The sequence below is a fragment of the Lagopus muta genome, chromosome Z (assembly GCF_023343835.1).
Source record: "Lagopus muta isolate bLagMut1 chromosome Z, bLagMut1 primary, whole genome shotgun sequence".
Classification (NCBI taxonomy): domain Eukaryota; kingdom Metazoa; phylum Chordata; class Aves; order Galliformes; family Phasianidae; genus Lagopus; species Lagopus muta.
The window spans coordinates 51514513-51538454 of NC_064472.1; the positions used below are offsets into that span (position 1 = coordinate 51514513).

Genomic DNA, 23942 nt, shown 5'->3' on the forward strand with positions numbered 1-23942 from the left:
CCACATTAGAAGTACTACTCTATATATTCTCTGTAAGTACTACTACTTACCATAAACTAGAGTTCAGACATACATTAAACTGTACGCCAAAACAATGCATTCTGCACTGCAAGTACATACCCAGAGATTTGTTTAGCATTATATCACTACCTTTACCGGAAAAGCTGAGTTCCATTCCCATTCTAAACTAGAACCAGCAACTACAGTATCAGAAAACTACTTTATTTCTTCATAATGTCAAGATGAAAAGGGGGAGAGAAAAATATATTATGAAGTATTTAAAAGTAGTTTAGTGTACAGAAAGCTTCTACAGTACTTACAGATTCATCAGAATCTTCTGCTTCAGACAACCTGACAATAGGCTTCTTGGGAATCACTAGAAAATGCGTTGGAGCTTGGGGTGAGATATCATGGAACGCAAGGCACTGGAAGAAAAACAGATAAAAAGTATACTTGCTTCAGAGAAAGGTAAGAATTTAAAGAAATCAGTATGCTCTGTGACGTGCACTTAGGCAGATTATCAGATATTCTAAACATAACCAGAGATGTTTTTTTCTTGAATGATATATATTAGCCACATTTATGATTTCTACACACTGAGCACCTACTTAACAAAACTTAATGGTGTGAACAGAGAATGATCATTTTTTAAAAGCATTGTTCAGGAGCTGTAGTCAGCAAGTGACAACAATTTTTTCTTCTCAAATATGTATAACAACTAAGAGAGCTGATGACACACATATCTATAGAAAGTACATTTATTCTCATTTTTCCTCTTATTGCTCAGTTCACTAAGAAAAGAGCAAACAGTTGCCAAAAACTACTTTTGCTACTGCAAAAACATCTAAGTATTGCTTTGGTCAGAAATAGGGAATCTGCTTTAGTGAGGGAATTGAACTAGACAGTCTTCAGAGGTCCCCTGCAAATCCTACAATACCATGACAGCAAGGCAGCTATGCAGTTGAAGCCATATTACATTTCCTGTTTTCAGTAACATCAAGTATTTCAGAGAAAGACAATTTCAAAATAGTGTATTAAGGCTGCTATTTCACATATTTCCAGACTGAGAAAAAGAATCACCTTAGAAATACAAACAGCAATGCATGATAAGTAATTTACTCCTACCTTCTTTTACACAAGTACCAAAATTTGTTCTGAAACTTCAAGCAGTACCTCCTTAGAAATATCAAATAAGCCTGAGCATAGACATTTACCTCCAGAAGTAGGATGCAAGAGAACAAGGGTAAGGAGACAGATGTTTCCTTTAAATCAGGAAAGTCCAGTAGGTGGAGAAAGAGAAGGGAAAGGACTTCTATGCCTGTTTGTGCAAATAACTGATGATAAAATCAGATTTTGGTACTGCAGCCATCACAGTCTTCAGAAGCCCAGACCATGTTCACACTTAGCTACTAGTAGTTAGAGGTCATCTCTGACTTACTCATCCACTTCACAGCAAAACTTACAGCAGTAACATTCCTCAAAACACATCTTTCCTAGAGGTTTCATTTATTTGTTAGCCAATAAGGAAATTCCTATGCAACTCCAGATCTACAGCGTTTCTAGTTCTCCTGCAGCAACTGAAGTCATTGTTAAGCTTTATCACATATTACTTTATTCTCCAATCCATCTTATCTTAAACTACCTTTGCAAAGAAGACCAGTTTTGGATTTCTGTTGAACTGTTTGTTTCTCTCTACTAGAGAAGCAAACAAAGATTAATCAGTGATTAGAACTAATTTGCACATGATTACATAAATTTTACATTGTACTCATTTTTTCAAAGCAATTTTTCTGTGCTTCGTGGGGGAGTGCATATGCATAAACTAATTCAAGTAAGTTAATGAGCCAAAACCCAGCAACAACTAATTTTCTGTAGAATAGGTAGCACAAGTAGTAGTCAACAATCAGAAAAGAAAAACTGAGGGCACACAGGAAATCAACTGTCACCTTCACAAGTGCCATTTTTATTTCTGACACAACTAAAAGAACAGTGACAAGGTTTAACTCTACAGAGACTTTGTACTTTTTATTATTTTTCTCTGCGTGTCTATTTACAATGCAAAGCCTTCCCTGTATCAGTATTACCTCACTTTAATCTCTAAACATATCCTCAGTGCAGTCAATAAAGTAAATTAAAGATTATTCTCTGTGAAAAGCAACTAAACTCTGAATGCACAGTTTCAGGTAAAAATCAAACAAGACTGCAGTTAATCACTCTTCAGTATTGGTACTGAAGAGTATTCAGTATTGAGTACTCAGTATTGGTGGCTGTCAGAGCCGCTTATCTACTGACAAGATTGATCAGGCTGCCAGCAGCACCCTTCTCAATCAAGCAATCGTAAGGCTCCTGGCAGGACAGCTGAGGGAGAATCTCACGCAGCTTTTCCTTGGTATAGAAAGGACGCAAACACATCCCAACACAAAGACACAGTATCCTGATACTCTGAAGCCAGGACAATTTCTCTTGAAAGTATACAGCAGCTGCAACATTACTACGATTTGTTAAAACATTGTTTCAGGCTGCCCAAGATTGTTAAGCTCACAAATAAGGCATGGAGATGTAGCCGCAGGTACATCGTTATTTCAAGAGACACCCACCAGCGTATCGTACTAAAGACAAAAAAACTGACGTTAGGGTAAATGCTAACTTAAAGCCAACACCTCGCAGTTAACACCTGCTTTCACATCCGAACCAGCTTACTGAGTTCCCGTACACCGCGATGAACCAGCAGTCAAGTCTCTGACCGCACTTCCCAAGTCACAGAAAGGCTATTTCCAGACTTCTACCAACAGAACCAGAAGGTAGAACGCTCCCTCATTTCCTACTTTAATGGCGCAGCCCAGAGATCCGACGCAGGGCCCGGGGGGCAGAGCCCCACACGCGAGACGGCGCAGCGAGACGGCGCAGCTGGACCCGCGCACACCGATCACGGGAACCCCGCCCGCGGGCAGCAAGGCCGCAGCGCCGGGAAGCTCCAATGCGGCACACGGGCCACCGACACCGCGAGGCCGGGCGCACAGCGGAGCCAGCCGACGTCTCGCCCGCCCCAAGGCCGGGAGCGGCTGTAAGCAAGGGGCGCCTTGCCCGCACCTGCTCGTCCTCGTAGATTATGTTGGCGGGAATCTCCTTGCGGATAATCTTCCCGAAGATGGTGTCCCCACCGGGGCGCGCGGCCTGCGCCTTACGGATCTCGTCAGCCATGCTGACGCACCGCAACACACCGCGCACGCCGCCGCCACCGCGCTTTCTCGCCGCCGCAGCCCCGCCCCTCACGGAGCTCATTGGCCCAGCAGAGCACCGCCCCCCGTTTCCCTCTTCGCCATTGGATGAGTTGCCTGCCTTTTTTTGCTAGGGCCCGCCTCACCGGCCCCGCGTTCTGGAACTCGGAACGTGTAAGCGCCATGCGGCGCGGAGGGATCCAGAGAGGACGGGGTGAAGTGAATGAGGGGCGTGTTGCGGCCGTTTGTGTTGGTTGCAGTCGCTCGTTGCGGTTTCAGGCATCCGGCGCCTGTTAATCCCGCGGTCCTCACGTCGTTTTCGGTTCACGGCTAAGTCCAGAGGTTTGTTGATGGAAAGTTGAAAGAGAAACAGGGCCTGCTGTTAAGTTTGCGGGCAGCCATGTGTTCGTGGAGGTTACTAAGTGAGGATGTGCAGCTGGTGGCACAGAGCATGAAGTGCCAGATTTGTTATACACCTCTGGTAATAACACAGAAATTCTGCATCTTTAGATGCTACACAAAGCTCTGAATGCTGGGATGATATTCTGTGCCTCGTTGTGGTCCTGCATTAATTTATTTTGGTGTGTATGTGCTCAAAGGATTCTACTGTAGTACAAGGCTAAAATGAGGAAGGAATCGGTGCTTCATGGGCAAATGTATTTGGTTCTCTGTTTGTCTGTTTGTAAAGGAAAAAGATAGATGAAGTCATTCCGTTGGCCGTGGAGTTCTTAACTGGAATATATATGTTTAAAAAAAGCCTTAGTGATAAATACAGAAATACAGTAATTTGGTACAGGTTGGCTTGTTTAGCAATGGGGACTAGTACATTAGTTTAAGAAACAATACATTACTTTAACAAAAGGAATCTCTAAGTCGTAATTCTGAAACTCTCCATTTTGGCTTTAGTGGGTGAAGAGTTTTGTTTTCTCTCTGTAATATTGCACTGGTGACACAATAGAATACTTGTATCTTCTGCCTCAATGGTTTTGCCTCACGAGAAGTACTGGAGCCACAATAGAATACTTTTTATCTTTTCCTCAAAACATGTAAGGACATTCTCCTCAGGTTCCTGTCTTTAGAAGTGGCTGAGTGTGGCCTAATAAGCAGTGAAAATCTTCCAGACTGGGGAAAAGTGCATAAAAGTGGGTCAAAGGCTTCAGTGATAAAGCTGATGGTGAAAAAAGGGCAAGGATCAGGTGGGCACTCAACCACCCTGAATGCACGCCCAAAGGGACATTAGCACATATCTACTAGTACTTGAAAAAGAATGAATATGTCTGCTGGTGTACTGAGTATGTACGTATTGACTGTTCAAATGAGAGGATGCCCTTGCTTGTCAAGTCAGCTGTTGCACATTGTGAGGAGTAAAGCCAAACTGTTTCTGTAACACCAATTGGAGTTAGAGAGTTTTCTTCTTTTTTGCCTCTCAGATGACAAATTGGCAAGGAGAGAGCTAAATGTGATTGGGCAGAAACTTATTTTCAAGTAGCTGACTTCAGTAGCATTTTTTGTCTCGCTGGGTATATTATATATTGTTTTGAAAATAGTAAAATGTTTTCAGAGCTTCGTGTTCATTTCATTTACAGCTATCATAAGCAATCCTGCAAACGATAAAGACAGTTTCTTCTGCTAAGGGGTCAATTTTTGTTATAAGATACATAATCCCGCATAATATAATGCTTATAGTCCATTTTGGAAATCTGACATTAAAAGTACTTAGTAATATTTTTATTTTCACACACACCAACTATCTTTGAATATAACTACAATTAAATGTATTGAAGCAAGAGTAAAGAAAAAAAAAAAAAAAAAGCAATAAAGCTGATTGCATTTGAAATCCTTATGCCCCCTTTTTTTCTTAGAAAGGCTTTGCAGCGTAAGACAGCCCAGTGATGGCCGTGGTGGGGCCGCGCGGGGTCGCACTGTGAAGCCGGGCCGCACAGCGCGTCGCGAATGGCTACAATGGGCCCTGGGGGCGCGGCCTCTGTTGGGTCGCGGTGCTCAGCCGCAGTGGAGCTAACGCTGCTCGGCACCAGAGAGGTGGGTCGTTGGGCTCGGCCGGGCAGCGTTGTAGGCTGCACCCGGCTGCGCCGTGCCTGGGCGGGGCCGGAAGCTCCGAGCGTGCATTCCGCTTCCGCACATCGGTCGCCATGGCGAGCCGCGGGAGGGTGAGCGCAGTGCGCATGCGTGGCGGGGAGGGGGCTTCCGTTGTTGGGGTTAGCTGGTCCCGCTGGGTGAGGGGCTGGCTGGATTCAGCCCCACGGATCGGGTTCCTCTGGTCCTCGGGGGCTGCATTGAGTCAACTGGAGCCTGGGCCAAACGGGGAAAGGACGGAGGCGGCCCGCGCGGGGTCGTCCGGTCGGGGTCGTCGCCGTCCCTTCCCCGTTCGGCCCGTACCCGCCTGAGCTTCCGGGGAACGGACGTCGAGGAGAGCGGACTGTTGCCGCTGTCCGCTGGCGGGGCGGGGTCTGTCTGTCGTGCTGTGTTCAGTGCCAGCTTCCGCGGCTCTGTTCATCGGTTATGGAAGTGTAAATAGAAGCGGCACGCATAACGAACTTACAAGATTTTTGCTTATGTTTCACTGGAAGTTACATAAAAAATGTCGATCAGAGAGTTCAAAATAATCATATCCTTCCTCTGATTTTGTAAGGCCTATGTCTTTGACTCAAAGCTGTTAGTAATGTTGATTTGCAAGGATGGTGAAAACATAGAATAGATATATTTTAAAATATGCTATTCAGATGGCGTGGTCAGATCTACTAAAATAGATTTACAGGACAAGAAACACAGTTGCTGGCTGCTAGTGTCCTTTATCAGTCTGTTCTCCACAGTTTTATCCACCTGGGGAATCGTTCATGAACAGGACAGATATTTGCTGGCTATGAATTATTGAGGACATGGAAAGCAAGTGGGAGTCAGCAGAGTCCACCTCTTCCATATGTCTGCACATGTGGTTTAACTCACTGTCAACTCCTATCCCAAGTCTTGTAGAAGAAAAGGTTTTCGCATAAGAATGCCACTGACTTTTAACTGGTAGAGAGTGTACTGGTCTGCCTTATGGCACAAAGATCTATTTTGCAGTATATCCGCAACAGCAGGATGCTTGATACTGAATTATAATATCTACTCGCTGAGATGAAGTGAGATTGGAATTTGTTGGTGTTTGTAAGTTGTCCCTTAATAGACTGAAGTTGTTGTAATGTTATGTTACCACAGAAGTAGTGGTAAACTGGTATAAGGCTCTTACTGCTTACAGCTTTTCTCTCTTGTCATCTGTCTTTCGTGTATTTATATCTCAGGATGGATTATGTTGAGCCAAGTGAGCAGCACAGGAGGGGAATCAGGAAAATGGGTTGATGCCTGGTGGAAGTAGTAGCATCCATAGAAGCCTGCTGCTGCTTTATCTGCAATTGAGGGACTGAAAGCAATATTTTTTCCAGGGCCCTGACAGGATGTCAGGCCACTCTGCCATGATTGGTCTTTCACATCTAAGGCATAGGACTGCTTACTGATAAAAAGAGTGCTAGTGAAAAACATAGGTATTTCTCATTTACAAGCGTGTGTTTCCTCTGTTTCCTTCTGAGAAATTTGTTGCATAGTAATTGTGAGAACACAATTCAAGTTTATCATGAAGTACTGAGAACTGTGCCTTCCTGAAATGCCTAAACATACTAGAAAATACTAGAAATAACTTCAGAAGATGTCCCCTTAACAGTCTTTCTGGACATGGAGTCAGGATTTCCTGAAGATTGCATTAATTCATTATATTCTATGTGGATAAGCAGTCAAAATTTTACGACTGTAAGCTGTGATTCTCAGTATTTTTGCTGTATATCCGCAGGCAAATCTGTCACTGTTACATTGAAAAGACTTTGTTTTGTTCTGGATTTTCCGTGTCACCTGAGGAAGATGTTAACTAGGTGTTACAGAAGGAGATTAAAAATGTGTTCTAACTAGTGACTGTATGATTTTGAAATTCATTTGAAATTCACTTTTCACGTTTCTTACAATGGCAAAGTAAGAATACTTTGGCCAGTTAGATTTCTTTGCCTTTTTTTTTTTTTTTTTTTTTTTTTGTTAATTGCAGAATATCCGGTAAAACAATCGTGCTAGTCCCTTCAGTGACATATTTGCACACTTATTCTGGTTCTGTTGTTTCTGATTTATATTGGCAAAATGGATGTGCTTGCATGAAAGTATTTTCAGGACTATATCCCCATTATGTTGAGTGATTATTTAGAAGTATACTGCTGGTTCTGCAGTATTTCAGGTTGATCTGAAATACCTAGAACTGTCCAGGATTTTTTTCTTAAGTCTGTTTTGGCTGCAAGCTATCTGATCAGGAATTGATTTCATACGAAGTGTACTAAGTGGAAGTGCTGTGAAAGATTTACCAAAACACCTCTAATCACAGCATAGTTGTTTTAACTAAGGATCTTCCTTGCAACTAATTCTATTCATCTTGTATTTACAGGCTTTGAGGCTTTTTAAATTGTTACACAGAACTCGACAAGAAGTTTTTAAGAATGATACAAGAGCTCTTGAAGGTAAGATGGGCTTTTGTGTGATGAATACATGTTACATGCCAAAATAAGATTGATTCTCATTGGTGTCATTGCTGTGTCCATTAGAGTTACTTTTTAATGTTATGGTGAGGAAGCTATACGAGTGTTGTTTTTTTTTTAAGGATATGAAAGTGGTGAAGAGAGCTAAAAATACTACCTTTTCCAGAGAAGGTGGTGTCAATTCTGCAGCTCCAGTTTGTACTTAACAATGCTAATGCTCTCATAAAAGTGAGAGAGTATGTGATGCAAGAGCATAAATGCAAGGTAAGGAGATGGGATCAACGTAATTTCAGTAGAAATCATGCTGTCTCATCCATTTTTTTCACAAGAAATAGCTAGCTGGATTCACAGAATCAGTCACAGAATGGCTTGGTTTAGAAGGGACCTTGAAGATCATCTAGTTCCCCACTGCTGTCGGTAGGGTTGCCAGCTGCTAGATTGGGCTCCATGGGACCTATCAAGCCTGACTTTGAACACCTCCAGGGAGGAGGCATCCACTGCTTCTCTGGACAGAGAGTTCCAGTGCCTCCTTACTCTCAGAAGTATTTCTTGCTAAGATCTAACCTAAATCTCCCCTTTTTCAATTTAAATCCATTCCTCCCAAGATCATCGCTATCTACATGTGTAAAATGTTGGTCCCCCTCCTGCTTCCAAGTATTGGAAGATCACAGCGAAGTCTGCTTGGAGAAGGCTAGATGAGCAGATCTGGCATTGTATCTTCCTTCTGTATCAGTAAACTCAAAATATAACTTCAGCTGAATTCTACGTAAGTCTTGTGTTTTTCAGAATGAGTGTGCCAAGAAGGTGTTGATATATTTATTTTCATTAGGGGAAAAGGGTTGATAGGTAGATAGCATCGTTAAGCCAAGTTAAGAAGCAGACCTGAGGTAGATATCACAGCCTTATTTGTCACGAGCTTTGTTCAGTCACAAAGACAAGATATTATTGTTTTGTTCACATTTTATTTACTTTGCTTACTTTATTTAGCTGCAAGACAAAAGATAAACGAAGAATTCAGAAATAACCAAAGTGAAACATCTGAAGAGAAAATAAATGAGGTATTTCTTGTTTTCATTATACTTAGGGTTGGGTTTTGTTTGTTTTCTCTTGGAGTAAAAAGAGCATCTTTTACTTAAAAAATCCCTAAACTACCACAGATAGTTATTGAATCATTACAAGAGGTGGTTCTAGAAAGGCTTTCCCATGGATCTGTGTTTATAAATATATTGATCTTAGTAGTCTGTCATAGAATTTTGCACATAAGAAAAATATTTAAAAAGTAGGCTTTTTCTAGTAGTTCATTGTGATAATTTTGAAGTGTATATTCTTCAGGGGAAAAAACTGCTCTATTTTTCATGGAATTTTTTTTTCCTGTTCTGCTCATAATTTATGTTTGAGTTTTGTTCACTTGAATTTACCTGTTTAGTTCGTTGTATAACAAAGGTGTGAAAGTTTTAAATAATCTGCTCAGTAATTGGCAGAAATGAGAATTTTTTTTTTTTATCCTTGAGCACTAATGAGATGGCTTATTTTGTAAGACATGGGAAAGAAACTAATAGTCATGACTATTGTAACTATTGTATTATTTATACCTATTGGAGTTTTTTGCTTCTTTCCTCATGGTACATTAAAAATAATAAAGTATTCTGTTAGTTCACTTTGTAAGGTACCTTTACTTGTTGCTTTAACACATTTTACTGAAAGACATACTGACGGCCAGAAATAAGGCTTCTGTATGGACTATTTCTACTACTAGCATCCATATTGTGGAAGTAATTTAGTCAGTGACTTTTAGCCTCATAAGGGACTGTTTGTGATTTCTAGTAACACTGATGTTTTGAAAGAGGTTGCCTCCACCTGTCATTGAGAGAAATAAATCTAAATGTCTGCGTCACGTCAATCACTCAGTTATATCATAAATAGTTCATAGCACTTAGTCTTCATTTCGTAGCTTTTCCACTTGTTGTCAGGCCGTGGTAGTGATACATCTGTGTTTACATTCCACAGATGTGATCAATTAAATATTATGTTCTTTTCTTCTGTGATAGGTGTATGGAAGACATACTTGCAGTAGTTTTATATTTATATGTGTGTGTATATATATATAATTTATATGTATTATGAATGGCAACCTACAAAATACATGTCACATTTGGAATACATGTTAAGATACTGATTAGAGGTCTGTGGAAGAAGTGGTAGAATTTCATCGAAACTGCATGGAAACACCATGGAAGCTTGGCATTATTTATGTAGTGGGGTGACTCAAAGGCAGAGGAATTGAATCAAATGATTTCTAAAAATCTAGATACGTACTTTCATAAACACCTGGGGAATTAGTGTTCTGCTTTTGTACAGCAGCTAACAAAAGCAAATACTGACCAACCAGATGCTCATTAGTTTGCCAGAGTTGAAAGCTGCAAAGTCTTCTAACATGGCATGGCGTCATTTTGGTATATAGTGCCTACAGAATAGGCATTTGGTATATATATTCCTACAGAATTTGGTATATATATGCCTACAGAAGTAACTGCAGTATTAGGAAGTGAGAGATATATAACACCTGAATCTACTAAAATGGTTCAGGTCAGGAGTGCATCTCATCTTGGTTGTTGCAGCTTAGTTTGGTTTTGCTTGTTTTGTGAAGCAGCCTCAAAGCAGATGACAGTCCCTTTAATGTGAAGCTGAATTGGAAGGGGTGTATGCAGTCTAGCTTCTGGTATATATTAACACACTGAACAGGGTGTTCTGGATGTTTCCCCTTTGAAAGGAGAAGAGTGCAGAGAAATTCTGTGTAGATGCCTAAATCCTCTGCTCCAACTCTTACACTGCAGAAAGCCTCTCCTGTTGATATACACTGCTTCCTAGTGTAGGCATGTTCCCAGGGTGTCTCATTTGTGCAAATTAACTTACTTTTGACAATGCTATCATGCAAACAAGTATGAGGCTTCTGATTATTGCTTAGCAAAATATGCAAGGGTTACTCATCTTCTTAGTGAGGAAGGGAATTGTAGGTCTTTTACCAATTATGCTGTGCTAATCTTTAGCTAGTATCTGTTCCTCTACCACTTTTAATAAACCTCAGTATTCTTGTCACATCGTGCCCCTTTTTTGCCACTTCATTTCAAAATCAGGAATGTCAAAGGAGATAGCTTGCCCTTTTAATAGGTGTAAGTCAGACTACGTTATTGATACATTCACTGATGTAGGTTATTACTGAAATGGTCTGTGAGGCCATCATGTGAAGTCTCTGGTGAATGGAAAAAGGGAACTGTTACTCCCATTTTCAAGGAAGGGAGAAAGGAAGACCCAGGGAGCTGCAGGCCAGTAACTTCATGTCAGTGCCTGGGAAGATCATGGAGCAGATCCTCTGAGATCTGCCAGCTAGTGTGGCTTCACTAAGGGCGTATCATGCCTGACCAATCTGGTGGCCTTCTATGAAATGACAGCATTGGTAGACAAAAGAAGGGCAACTGATGCTGTCTACCTGGACTTGTGCAAGGCCTTTAATGTGGTCCCATACCACATCCTTATCTCTGAATTGGAGAGGTGTGGATTTGAAGGCTGTCCTTTAGGTGGATAAATAACTGGTTGGATGGTTGTAGTCAGAGGGTTGTTGTCGTTGTCAGTGGCTGTGTGACAAGGTGAAAGCCAGTCACAAGTGGTGTCCTCCGAGGATCTGTCTTTGGACCAGTGCTCTTCAGCATCTTTATCAATGACATAGACAGTGGGATTGACTGCACTCTCAGTAAGTTTGCTGATGACACTAAGCTGAGTGGTGCAGTTGACACAGTAGAAGGGAGGGGCACCATCCATAGGGTCCTGCACATGCTCCAAAAGTGGGTACTCAATAATCTAATGAGGTTCAACAAGGCCATGTGCAAGGTATTGGCATTCACTAAGAGCAGCCCTGCAGAGAAGGACTTGGGAGTCCTGATGAACAAAAAGCCGAACATGAGCCAGCAGTGTGTACCTGGAAGGCCAACTTCTGGGCTGCATCAGAAAAGAAGTAGCCAGCAGGGTGAGGGAGGTTATTATCCTCTTCTGTTCTGCCCTCTTGAGGCCCAATCTGGAGTACTGCGGCTCCCACTACAAGAAGGATGTTTGAATGGGTCTAGAGAAGGGCTGCAGAGATGATCAGAGGGCTCAACCACCTCTCCTATGAAGAAAAGTAGAAGGAGTTAGGCTTGTTTAGCTTGGAGAAGAGAGTGCTCTGGGGAGACATCAGTACCTTCAGTACTTGAAGTGAACTAACAAGCAGGAACTGATTTTTTACATGGTCTGGATGGATAGGACAAGGTGAAATGTATTTAAACTAAAAGAGGGCAGTTTCAGGTTAGATTTCAGGAAGAATTTTTTTTAGAATCTTTTTACTCAGAGTGTGGTGAGAGACTGCAGCAGTTTGCCCAGAGAAATTGTGAATGCCCCATTTCTGGAGGCACTCAAGGCTATGTAGGATAGGATCCTAGGCAGCCTGATCTAGTGGTTAGCAACCCTTCCCCTCATAGAGGGGTTTGAACTAGGTGATCTTTAAGGACTCCTCCAAACTAAGCCACTCTGAGATAAATGTACTTACTTGTTTTGGTAATTGCATTCTACCGTATTCCTTTGCTGTTTTAATTAGATGTATAGATTTTATACTGCTGTATTCTATTCAGCAAAAGGTTTAATCATGCTGTAGCTATTTTATCAGCTGTGACCTCCAAAGTGAAAGCTATGCAGAGACAGTAAATAGCTTACTGAATAATAGACCTGACTGACTTTGGTAATTGAATAGCTCTCTCATGTGGAAAATACCTTCAGAAAAAAAACTACATGCTACTTAAACTACTGTTTGTTTATTTCTCTTTATTAGCTCCTGAAAATAGCTTCAGATGTTGAAGTGATTCTCAGAACTTCTGTTATTCAGGCAGTTCACACAGATTCCAACAAAATATGTGAGTAGAGCTGCATGCTTAAGGATGTTTTTAATTTTTTTTTAATTTTTTTTTTTTTTGATGGGAGCTATCAGAAGAGAAGCTCAAACTACCTTTAATGACCTCAATGTAAAAAGGAAGTTATACTTGGTATCCTAACCATTAGCTTGCATGTACTGGTTAACCGGTCTGTGTATGTATGAATGAATTAGCTACAATATCTGCAGGCTCTTGCTATAACATACAGGTAGAAGTTGCCTGAGAAGAATTAACAAATGCAATCTCTATGATGCCTTCCAACAGCATTTTCTTTGAAATGCTGTTTTCTATCCTTGTTCTGACTGTTAAAGTTTCAGGTGGTGCCTTGGAATATTTGCCACATGATGACAGCCTTGATGCAGAGCCTATCAGATTCTGAAATCTTGGTTCCTCGCTTGGAAATTTCCTTGTAGGAAGAGAAATAATTAGTTCATCTTGCAGCCTCATGGTAGGATGTAGAAGAAATCTTCAGCTGCATCCATCATTTCCTTTCACTTCTGCTTAGAGTCTTAGTGTAAATCTTCGTATAAACTTCCAAGTTTTGGGTTTGGTAAAGCATTTAACATTGGGACAGCCATAATGATTGAGGCCAGAGGTTTGTCTAGACTGTACTGGCTGTAAATCTCTGTTGTATAGAAATCTAGGCAGATGACAATAGAAGAGTAGGAACAGAGGAAATGTGCTTTGCTGTCTTCCATCTGTTTAACTTGGCAGCACTTCCTGAGCCAGGAGCTGTTTCTGTTTTAGTTATCCTCAATGAATATCTCTCGTGTTTCCTCCTGTCATCCACTCAGGTGGATTCAGGTGCTTTTGACAGAGAATTTAATATGTTTTATAAAAGAATAATTTGCTGTGGTCTTGCTTATCAATTGCTATCCATTTTTGCCAAGCTGCTCTTGAGTTTTTAAGACCTTAGTTGCCTCTGTCTTGCTTTCTTCATCTATGGTAAAGCTTATCTCTGAAACAGCAGCTGAATGTCTGTGATCATTCTGTTGCTTTATTCTGTGCTGTTCTCAGTTCTACTATGTTTTTTTCAGATGAAGGCATCAGGGCTAAGTGGAGTCATCAGACTATGGGCAAACCAGGAGTTTTTGGCTGCTGTGTGCATACATGTATTTATTTTTACAAACTTACCTTGGATTCATTTAAATCATTTAGATAATCATAGTAATTAAAGCAATTAAAAAAATAAAAAATTAAAAGAGGAGAGGAAAAGAAGAAGCTAAGCAAACTATGTTACAGAAGCTTATTGCTGCAGAATTGTCCTTAAGTGAGTTACTGTCAGAATCTTTAGTACATTTTTTTCTATTTTAGCTGACAATGTATGATTTAGTTTCATCTGCTGTTGTTACTTCTCTGCAGTCCTGCCTCTCAGCCTTAAACAATGAGAAGAAATACTGGTATGGAGACCTTTTTTCCTAATCAAATGAAATTATTCTGTGTTGTCTTAATTCCAGAACCAGTGCACAGGGCCATATTATTCTTTATAAAGAGAATTTGGGAATGCTGTGTATAGTTATGTTTAGATTTACCAGTAAATTAGTTTAGAAAAGAAAGACTGAGCTTTTCTTACTAATGAGAAAACATTTTCATTTTGGAGTTTGTTAGCCACAGTAAACATTTTTCTTATATTTTTTTCTTTTTTCTTTTTCTTTTTTTTTTTTGCAGATTCAGTATGAGTTAGGTTACTGAGCAGCAGACAAATATCTCTTCTTTTATTTATTTCCCTGTCTTTCAAATTAAACTAGTGCAAGTAAAACTTAAACTTTAGTAGTGCTTCATACACACAGTATGTTTTGATTGTTTTGATTTGCTGTGTGTATAGATATGTTCAAAACTTAGCTTCTTGAACAGAAGTTTAAAAGTTCTTTCATCTTTATCTGTTTGCACTTGGTATTTTTCAATATTTTGAAATTTTTGTTAATTCTGTCTTTTGCATTTCTATTTCATGTATCTGTTCCAAGTGTGTATATGAATGTGACTTGTCATAAGTTTAATTATCAATTTTTTCTCTATAAGAGAAAGGGAATTGAAATTTTGTTTCAAGATCTTAGAAACTTATTAAATGCATTGCTGCCAGTCCACAGAGGCAGAAGTAAGATAACCTCAAGGAAATCATTTTTCCCTCTCATGGTTTGTGGGATATCAGTGTACTCTGGACCAAATATTTGTTTTTGCACTTACAGATACACACCCATATTTGTAGGTTTGATATTATTTTAGAAGGTGTCTGACTTGGTCCAAGTGTTTGTGCTTTATTTTGTACTGCTTGAGCAAATCTGACATGACACAGCTCTTCCCCTTCATGGTAAGGGACAGGTTGATTTCTGAGGAGCTAGATGCAAGAGTTTAGTAAGGAATGAGTTAAAGTGATACATAATTAGGCAAACCCCAGTTTTATGGAGTTCTATGAGGATATAGCAGTCAGAATTTCCAATTGATGTTTTCTTTTTTGTTGGCATTTAAAGCATGTAAGAAGATGAATATTTTACAGATTTCAGGAGGCTGGAATAGAAGGCTGTACCAAATTTAACATTAATTTTTGGGAACTGTTGAAGTAAACAATCTGGCTTTGGACTTACTGACTGACTCAACTTACTGTTCTCTCTTGTGCTAAATGTTATTGCAATTCTTTGCCATTTTTTTAATGAATCACTAATACTATTAAAATATTTTCAAATATTTTTTCTTAAAAGCAAAAAGATCAAAAATGTTCTTCCAACAGAAGGTAAAGTCATAAAATCAATATAATGTTGTACTGAGTTGGTAACATGATGCTGCTTGTTTGCTTACCATAAGCTTAGATTCTTGTTTGACTGACCTGAATTTTTGTTTTTAAATGTAAAAACAATTTTATCATTTTAAGTAGTATTTGCCATAAGATGACATTCTTAATAGTTTGTTATTTTTTTTTTCTTTTGCAGTGCTCTTACCCAGGAAGGATCTGCTACAAGACAATATTCCTTACTTTGATAAACCAACGAAAAAGCATGAATCCTGAGAAGAGTGTGCCCTTCTTCACAGTATGTTAAAAGCTGGTAATGGAAACTCTGAAAAACAGTAGTGTGTGCCTGTCTTGTTTTCCAAATTTTAATTTAATGCCAAGAAAATGTGGACTGAAACCAGTTTTGTTTGTTATGATATCACCATGGACTTCTTTTGAGGAAGATGGTACTGTATCCACAGAAACTTGAGATACATGATTTCCTTGAAAAGTGTGTAAATATATGTACTGCTGCACTTCAGAGAGCAGCATCAGATACAGATTGTTTCCTAGCAGTCTAGAATTTTGACAAACTAAATGCAAGTGAATTGCAGCTCTTAATTCTGATAATGTGACATTACATACTGCTTTGAAATAACTGAAAACCATGTTGTAAAACTTATCATTAAATTTATGCTTCACATCAAAAAGCTTGAATTCTTAAGTTATTAACTTTACGCTAAAATACTGTAGTGTTTGAGAAAGTTCTTAAGGCTTGTCTGAATAAATTATTCAGGTGTTACAGAAAGGCAAGAGTGTGCGGTGTTTGTCTTCTCTCTCACACCTTTGAATGGAGCAGGATTGGCAGGGTTTGAGTTCATGAATGACAGTGAAACAAGACAACTGAAGGATATTGTTTAAGATCACAGGGCTTATGATTTTGTTTTTTAATCTTGTAACTATGTTGAGGTGTTCTCCAAAGAAAAGAGACTTATTTCTTTGTTGCAGTGGTTCTGATTTCCTGAGGCTGAGTTTATGGTGAGTTTTACTAAGTCATTATCACTTCCTCCTTCATTTTTTTTAGGGAAACTCATTGGCTTCTCACTGAATTTGTCGTACCATTTTGTTCACTTCCATTTTAATTGGAGCCTAACTACAGTGATAAGTACACAGAATCTTCTGATAAATCAGTACCAGCCATCATGCTAGGATCAAAGCACGTAATACCATGGAAGAAGGATTCACTTTCAGGTCCAAATTACTTTATTTTTATTAAGCACTAAAAATATTTGTGACTCGTGTGTTATCTGACATTAGCTGTGACTGTATAAAGCAAAAAAACAGTGCTTGAATCCAGTCTTCTTCTCACTGGTTGAGACAACAGGCAGATTTTAAAACCGTTGCCTCCAGCTGCCATGAGCAGGGTAGCCAGCAATAAATAGTTTGTCCGTGTAGCAGAAACGTTAAGTCATGGCTTGAAACAGTGACTGAGCACCTGGGAGGAAGCCAGGACCAGCCCAGGCGAGCTCATATCTATGCAATGCAGGATTCACTCTTTCATAGACCTCATTTAAGGGTTGGCAGTGGAGGCAAGGGTATTTCTCTGGAGATCCCTTCATACCTGAAGCTTTCTGAAGGTAAGCAGCTTCTTTCCCTCTTTTCTGTGCCCATTAGTGTTACATTTGAGTGAATCCTTGATGACCATAGCCTGGTACCTTTCTGCTCTGCTGTCATTGTTGCGCTTTCCATCATGTTACATTCAGTAACTCTATTTCTGTTTCACTGATATTTCCTGCCAACACAGCTAGAAGTTAGGAAGCAAGTGATCTGAGGCAGAAGGAAATGCTTGCAATTCTTGCTGTTTTGTTGTGGTCTGTATGCTCTAGTACAAAACAAATATCTTGGTCTGGAGCAGATGTGGTTCTAAGCCTTTTGTGTCATTCACTTCCCAGAGAAGTGTGTTATGCTTCTGGTTTTTCGTTCATTCGCACCTTGCCTTTTTTTGTTAAAGAGCTTAAGAGAGGGGTAGGCCAGGGTGAGAACAGGAGGTAGTTGTATCTATAAAAAGAAAACAATAAAACATAATATGGCCTTATGCAAAGTGACAAATTTTTAGCAGAAATTGCTTAATAGTGGACTAGCAAGAAAGACAAATTGCACAACCTTTTAAGTTGTAGGTCATCTGGAATTAGGAGTCAATTCATTTCCTGTATAGTCATGGCTTCTGGCTGTAGGAATAGTGTATTAATGATATTTAAATCCATTTCATAAAATTGTAGGTTTGGGAGGTCTTTACTCTTTCAGTGATTATGTAAAATTATGTTACCCATTACTGTGCATAATATATACTGAAAAAATGATACTTAACAGAAGGTGGCACTGTTTTGGCACAATCTTTGAAGAAACTGCAAGTGGATAAACTATTTGCATGTGACCATATTTAGTGTTGTTGTGCTGCTTTGTGTTTATTAGCGTTTTGTCTTATGTATGAATAGAAGTGCAAACTTACAGATTCAAACTTGGAATTTGACAGCCAGCTGTGTTTCATTTTGCATACATCTTGAATACTCAATAAAAATATAGTTAGTTACTGGAATAACACATAGAATGCTGAAAATAAAGGATAGGTTCAGAAGAGATGATAAAATTCAATGGCTCCTGCATACTCCTGTACAGTATGCCTATGGTTCTGCACACTAATATTCCGTGTTTCTGCTGCCTTTGTGCATTCCTGGGCAGCAGAGATGAAGAGTTTCAAGTGCTAAGATGAGAAAAATCAAATTGTTAGACAAAACGCTATTAAAGTAAAAGAGGACTATTGTTCTTGTTTCACTGCTTTCAAATAGGAATCTGGTGAATATCCAGATATGGGATAAAGAATTGAGCCTGAAAGTACTCCAAAGTTACATTCACTATTTGGCACAGCAGTTATTTTCTTTCAGCTAACTTATCCATCAGCCTGAAATGACTCTCATAAACCTGCTTAGTGAGCAGCTGTTTCCTCTTCCTGATTCCTTGCTTACCTGTTGATTCATGTTCCAGTACCCAGTCCTCTCCTCCAGCTTCCATTACCATTTGCTTTCACTGTAAGTATGATTCTGCTTTTGATACTTTTTACTGGCTTTGTGCTTTTGTGTATTTTTGTTTTTCTTAAGAATTAAATGTGAACCAAAATTTGGCTTAAAACATTACAGGGGCATTCAGTTGTTGGTTTGGAGGATTAATTGTACTCAGGAAAAACTGTAATTTGATAGGCTCCTGATAACGTGATTCGATCATGCTGTGTCAGATATATCTTCATTAGCAGCATAGACAATGGCATCAAGTGCACCCTCTGCAAGTCTGTGAATGACACCAAGCTGAGCAGTGCAGTTGTTATGTGGGAGGGAAGGGAAGCCATCCAGAGGGACCTGGACAGGCTGGAGAAGTGGGCTGTGAAAACCTAATGAGGTTCAATAAGGCCAAGTGCAAGGTGCTGCACTTGGTCAGGGCAATCCCAGGTATTTATACAGACTGAGGGAAGATCTTCTTGAGAACAGCTCTGCAGAGAAGAACTTGGGGGTCCTGGTGGACAAGAAGCTGGACATGAGCCAGCAGTGTGTGCTTGCAGCCAGGGGCCAACTGTGTTCTGGGCTGCATTAAAAAAGGGGTGGCCAGCAGTTGACTCTTTCAGTACTTGAAGAGAGCATATAAACAGGAGGGGGAATGGCTGTTTACAAAGATGGATGGTGATTGGACAGGGGGGAATGGTTTTATACTAAGATGGGAGGTTTAGGTTAGATATTAAGAGGAAGTTTTTCACTCAGAAGGTGGTGTGATAGTGAAACAGGTTGCCCAAGGAGGTTGTGGCTGCCCCATTCCTGGAGGCATTCAAGGCCAGGCTGGATGTGGCTCTGGGCAGCCTGGTCTGGTGGTTGGCGACCCTGCACGTAGCAAGGGGGTTGAAACTAGATGATCGTTGTGGTCCTTTTCAACCCAGGCCATTCTATGATATTGGAAATGCAAAACTTCAGAGCACGTGTATGTGCCTTTTATGCTGGGATATGCACTTATCACCCTCAAAATATAAAGCTTAATGGTAGTATTTTTTAAGCCAAATAGAAAGAGATCTTTTTTAAAAAAATCCATGGGCACTTATTGCAGTCTGGGAATTCTGTTGAAGAGGGCTAATAGCTTGTTCTGATGTCTTACAGTTCAGCTGGGATAGCAACCAGGTTGGCATGGTTTAACCAATTGGGTTTGGTTAAACCATGTTTACGTTTGTTATCTGTCCCTGCTGACAGCTGGTAGGAGAATATCAGTGGTGCTACATAGTAGTACGTGGCTTGCATAGTTTGAAGGCTAGTTTCAGATCTACATAAAGTATCCACATGCTTAGTTAGAATTTAGTAGAAGAACTGTCACTTCAGTGGTTGCATTTAAGAAAATTCTTAGCGTATCAGCTTTTGACATCATCTACCGGAGAGACATCTGTTAGAGACTTAAGCCCTGGCATTCTTCTTGAAGTCTTTATGTGCACTACAGCTTTAAGGAAATCATTAAAATACAGTAAAGTTGTATTTCCTATTTAAATATTAAGATATTTTATTGTTCCAGCCACCTTTCCCTTCTTTTTTAATAGTTTTAAAAGACGAGGTTTCTTAACTTCTTTCTGCAAGCAGTAGCTCAGGATAGGTACCAAACATAGTCTTTTTGCTGAAAACTTGAGTTAATAAAACACAGTGACATTTCGTCTGTGAATTGCATGGTAGGATTTGGGCTCAAGTCTTTACAGCCTTCAAGTGAAGGTGGCTGTGCAAATTTAGCAGCACCAAATTAAGCCCATTTTCTGTTCCTATGCACCTTGGAAAAGGAAGTGTTTAGCTGCTATTTTTACAAGGTCTGCTGTTGTATGATACAGGTTGATTCCACAAAGAGTTGATCTAGAAGTATTGTGAAGAATATAATCCTGAAAAATGGCTTGTACTTTCCCTGATGTGATGAGTTCTTGAGCATTTTTTCCAGGTTATATAGGATCAATAAACCTGTGACATCTTCAGTGACTAAATCTAGCATTGGTATTTTTTAGATGTCAGTGATAGTTGAAGGTGCTGGGCTAGACAGAATGCTGCATGGCATCACCTATGCTATTGGTATTGTACTGAACCTGTAAATAAAGTAATTGAGCTTCTGGCAGTTCTGAGTACTGGCAGTTCTTTACACTCCCTTTACAAAAGAGGAAAAAAAAACATTGCCAATAAAAAACAAGAAGTTAAGGCTGACCAACTTACCAGAAGAATTGAGTCCCTGTACTTCCCTACCCCAGATAACTTTTTCCAACCTGCTTGCAGCAATGTATCCTGAAACCCTGCAGTTCAGTGGGCAATCAAACTTAGGCTGTCAACTTTGCTGGAAATTGCACAAAGCACAAGTTACAAAGTGAATTTGGTACTAAGGCTGGTGTTTTACAGCAGCAGTGTTCTGATATTTTGATAACTGTAGTAAAAAATCAGTGATATTTGAAGGTACCTATACGTTACTACTATAGGGTAATATAAATCTGTGAAGTGGGCATCCAGATCTTTTGAATTCTGTTGGAAGACTGCTATAGAAGCTTTTATGGAAGTTTTTTCATGGTGGTTTTTTTATTCTTTTGACTGTTTTCTTCAGGATAAGTAAATAGGGGGGAGGAAAAGGAAGGAAGGACAGATCTTCATACTTTTATAAATCAGTTTAATTTTTTTTAACCAAATATTTCCGTTTAGTAGGCATTTGGGTAATCTGGTTTGTGTCATACAACAGCATGTATTTTCCACTTTCCACTTTCATTTTTCTCACAGTACAAATAACAGCTTTCCATTTAACCTACCCAGAAGACTATAGTTTGAGCCGGGATTAGTCAAGATTAAATAAACAGCCTGTGAAACTAATGTTTGTAGGATCTGGAAGGGAAGATGGCGTTCTCTACATTGAGCCATTAAAATGGGAACAGTTCTACTGTTGCATCTGCTACTATAGTAGTTGCAGCCCATTTCTTGAAGTCTGCCCTTTTATGCAAAGGTTGATTCAGATGAACTAAGGCTGTGGAAAAAGCAAGTGATTTTAAGAAGGTATGTGTTTCCTTTTTGCAGTTAACTGTCTCTATGTCACAACACAAAGAGCACATCTTTCAGGAATTAACATCCATTCCTTTGGATGTACTTTCAAATTTCATAAGCTTTCTGCCACGGTCTGTACATTATATTATAGAGGAACATCAGGCGAAGGAATTTCCTACATTAAAGCATGGTACTGAGAAGGGGCAAAGAAGAAATTTTTTGGGAAAGGAAATTGCCTGCAATGTGAAAAAACCTGTCTGATTTTTTTTTTCCTGGTCAGTGTCATTTAATTAGGTGTGTAGCTTTCTCAGTAAATAATCTCTGAACATGGATCTTAGTGGTGGAAATAAAAGCAGACAAATGGTCTCTGCAAACCCTGCTGAGCTGCACATTACAGGGTGGGGGAAGGGCTGGCTCCTGTCAAAGCAGTAAACGAAATACAAATTGAATGAGCATGTGAACGAGAATGAGAAAATTAAAATTCATTGAAGGATGAGCAAATTGAGTGAAAGAATACTAAGAACAGTTTTTGCACTACTGAAACAAAGATGTTGATATACTAAGTGGTTCTTAAAGCAATTTTGCACAATAAATTGTACTATTTTTATTTTTTAATTCTAGTCTGCAATGCAGGCTGAAGGTGAATGGAAGATGTTAAACCTGGGCTGCAGAGATTGAGCAAGTGGAAAGAGAAATAGTAAAGGCAAATAATTTGTTTAATTTGCACTTAACTATGTTTTGATGCAGTCATAGTTGAGGTTTTGATTGACCAGAAGGTAACTTCTTTGAATGGAAAGACTGAGTGTCAATCATCTGTTTTGCATCAATTTTTCTGTATAGTTTTGTCAGGGTCTTGGCTTTATCCTGTGTTCAGTGGAACTTGGAGAAATAGCTGCTGTGATGTTAGAAATTTCTGTCTGTATTTGTATTCCTTATAGAGAATAAAGAAAAGAAATGTTTCCTACAAGGGAATTGTAAAAATACTAAATAGAATGAGGAGGATCATACAAGAATTTTCCGCTTACAATGTAAATCTGAAAACATTGTGTGATAAACTTACTACTTCTCACAATTCCATCAAAAGATGGAATTAAATAGATCTGAAATGTGCAAGGTAGGAGAAATTGAAACATGACATCTTAATCTGACAATACCTTCTTAAAAAGGGAATAAAGACTGTAGGAGTTGAGGTTCATTTTGGATTGTCTCATATATGCTTATAGAAATCATGCAGAAAGGCTTCAGGCAGGCAGAGTTGTATCAGGTGTGCTCCTCGCTGCTGTTTTGCTTTAGCTACTGCATAAAAAGACACATTGTGACTCTAAGGACAAAAGACCTGGAATAGAGTTGTAAGGGGTGCATGATCTGGCTTTCTCAGAGTGGAAGCCTACATTATGATGCACCAGTTACATCAAATGATGAATCAGAAGTGACAGCATGCAGTTCAGCATCATTCCCAACCCTCTGAAATTGGAGTTTGCAGTTCTGCTTTAAAGTGAATTAGCATTCTTTTTTTTTTTTCCCCCACCATTTTTAACCATATTTCAGTGAATGGTGAAATAAGTATCAAAGGTGGAGAAATAGAAAAATAAAATATTCCAAGTGGGAAGGGACCCATGAGAATCATTAAGTCCAACTCCTGGCTTTATGCAGGACCACCCAAAATTTAACCCAGTGTCCGAGAGCATTGTCTAAATACTCACTCCTTGAACTCTGGTAGGTTCAGAGTGTGGGCACTCTGTGCTCACTGCCCTCTAGTGCAGAACCTGTCCTTAACCCCCAGCTACCCCTCCCCTGACAGCCATTCATGCCATTCCCCTGAGCTCTGTCACTGTCACAGAGAGCAGAGCTCAGCGCTGCCCCTCTTCTCCTTGTGAGGAGCTGCAGCTGCCAAGAGGCTTCCCCTCAGCTCCTCTGCTCTGGGCTGAACACATCCAGAGATCTCAGTTACTCCTCAAACATCTTGCCCTTCATACCCTTCATTGTGCATCATACAGCCCGCCTCTTGATGCTGCTTTAATAGTTTTGCATCCTTACATTGTGGCACTCAAACCTGTACCCAGAGCTCAACGTGAGGCTACACAGAGCAGAGTGGGACAACTTGCTCAGCTGATAGTTCAGAGCCTGATGACCCCAGAATACAGCTGGCCCTTTTGGCTGCATGGGAGCACTGCTGGTTCATACTTAGCACAGCACCAACAAAAACCCTCAGATGCCTCTCTGCAAGGCTGCCTTCCGGCCATTTGTCCCCCATCCTATACATCCATCCAGGATTACACCTTCTGGATACAGAATCTGGCTGGTATGTGTATTCCATCTTTATTTTGGGGCAGTAGATCCCAAATTTGAATGGAATAAGGGCTGTGAAAAAGGGGGGAGAAAGTCCCTTGGGGAAAAAAAAAAGAAAAGAAAAAAAAAAAAAG

General features: G+C 39.8%; 2 protein-coding genes across 6 annotated transcripts in view; one reads left to right on the plus strand and one right to left on the minus strand.

Moving 5' to 3' along the window:
- HINT1 (histidine triad nucleotide binding protein 1) overlaps window positions 1-3267 on the minus strand; it is a 40233-nt gene extending 36966 nt beyond the window's left edge. For both annotated transcript variants that reach the window (XM_048931265.1, XM_048931264.1), the window contains exons 1-2: window positions 3091-3267; window positions 321-425 (exon numbers count right to left, since the gene is read on the minus strand). In XM_048931265.1, the coding sequence (XP_048787222.1) occupies window positions 321-425; window positions 3091-3201 (216 nt within the window). In that variant the 5' untranslated portion in view covers window positions 3202-3267. The remainder of the gene's footprint in view (window positions 1-320; window positions 426-3090) is intronic.
- A 1893-nt stretch (window positions 3268-5160) lies between these two features.
- LYRM7 (LYR motif containing 7) lies at window positions 5161-23890 on the plus strand. Of its 4 annotated transcripts, XR_007373905.1 has the most exons (6): window positions 5161-5258; window positions 7693-7765; window positions 8771-8841; window positions 12639-12720; window positions 14053-14138; window positions 15663-17079. XR_007373905.1 is itself a non-coding variant. In XM_048931261.1 (5 exons), the coding sequence occupies exons 1-5, from the start codon at window positions 5172-5174 to the stop codon at window positions 15737-15739; spliced, it is 390 nt and encodes a 129-aa protein (XP_048787218.1). In that variant the 5' UTR covers window positions 5161-5171; the 3' UTR covers window positions 15740-23890. The 4 variants fall into 4 exon arrangements, 3 of the variants coding, with proteins under 3 accessions (XP_048787218.1, XP_048787219.1, XP_048787220.1); XM_048931261.1 differs by lacking the exon at window positions 14053-14138 and having other exon boundaries at window positions 15663-23890; XM_048931262.1 differs by lacking the exons at window positions 5161-5258; window positions 14053-14138 and adding an exon at window positions 5283-5386.
- The last annotated feature ends 52 nt before the right edge of the window (window positions 23891-23942 follow it).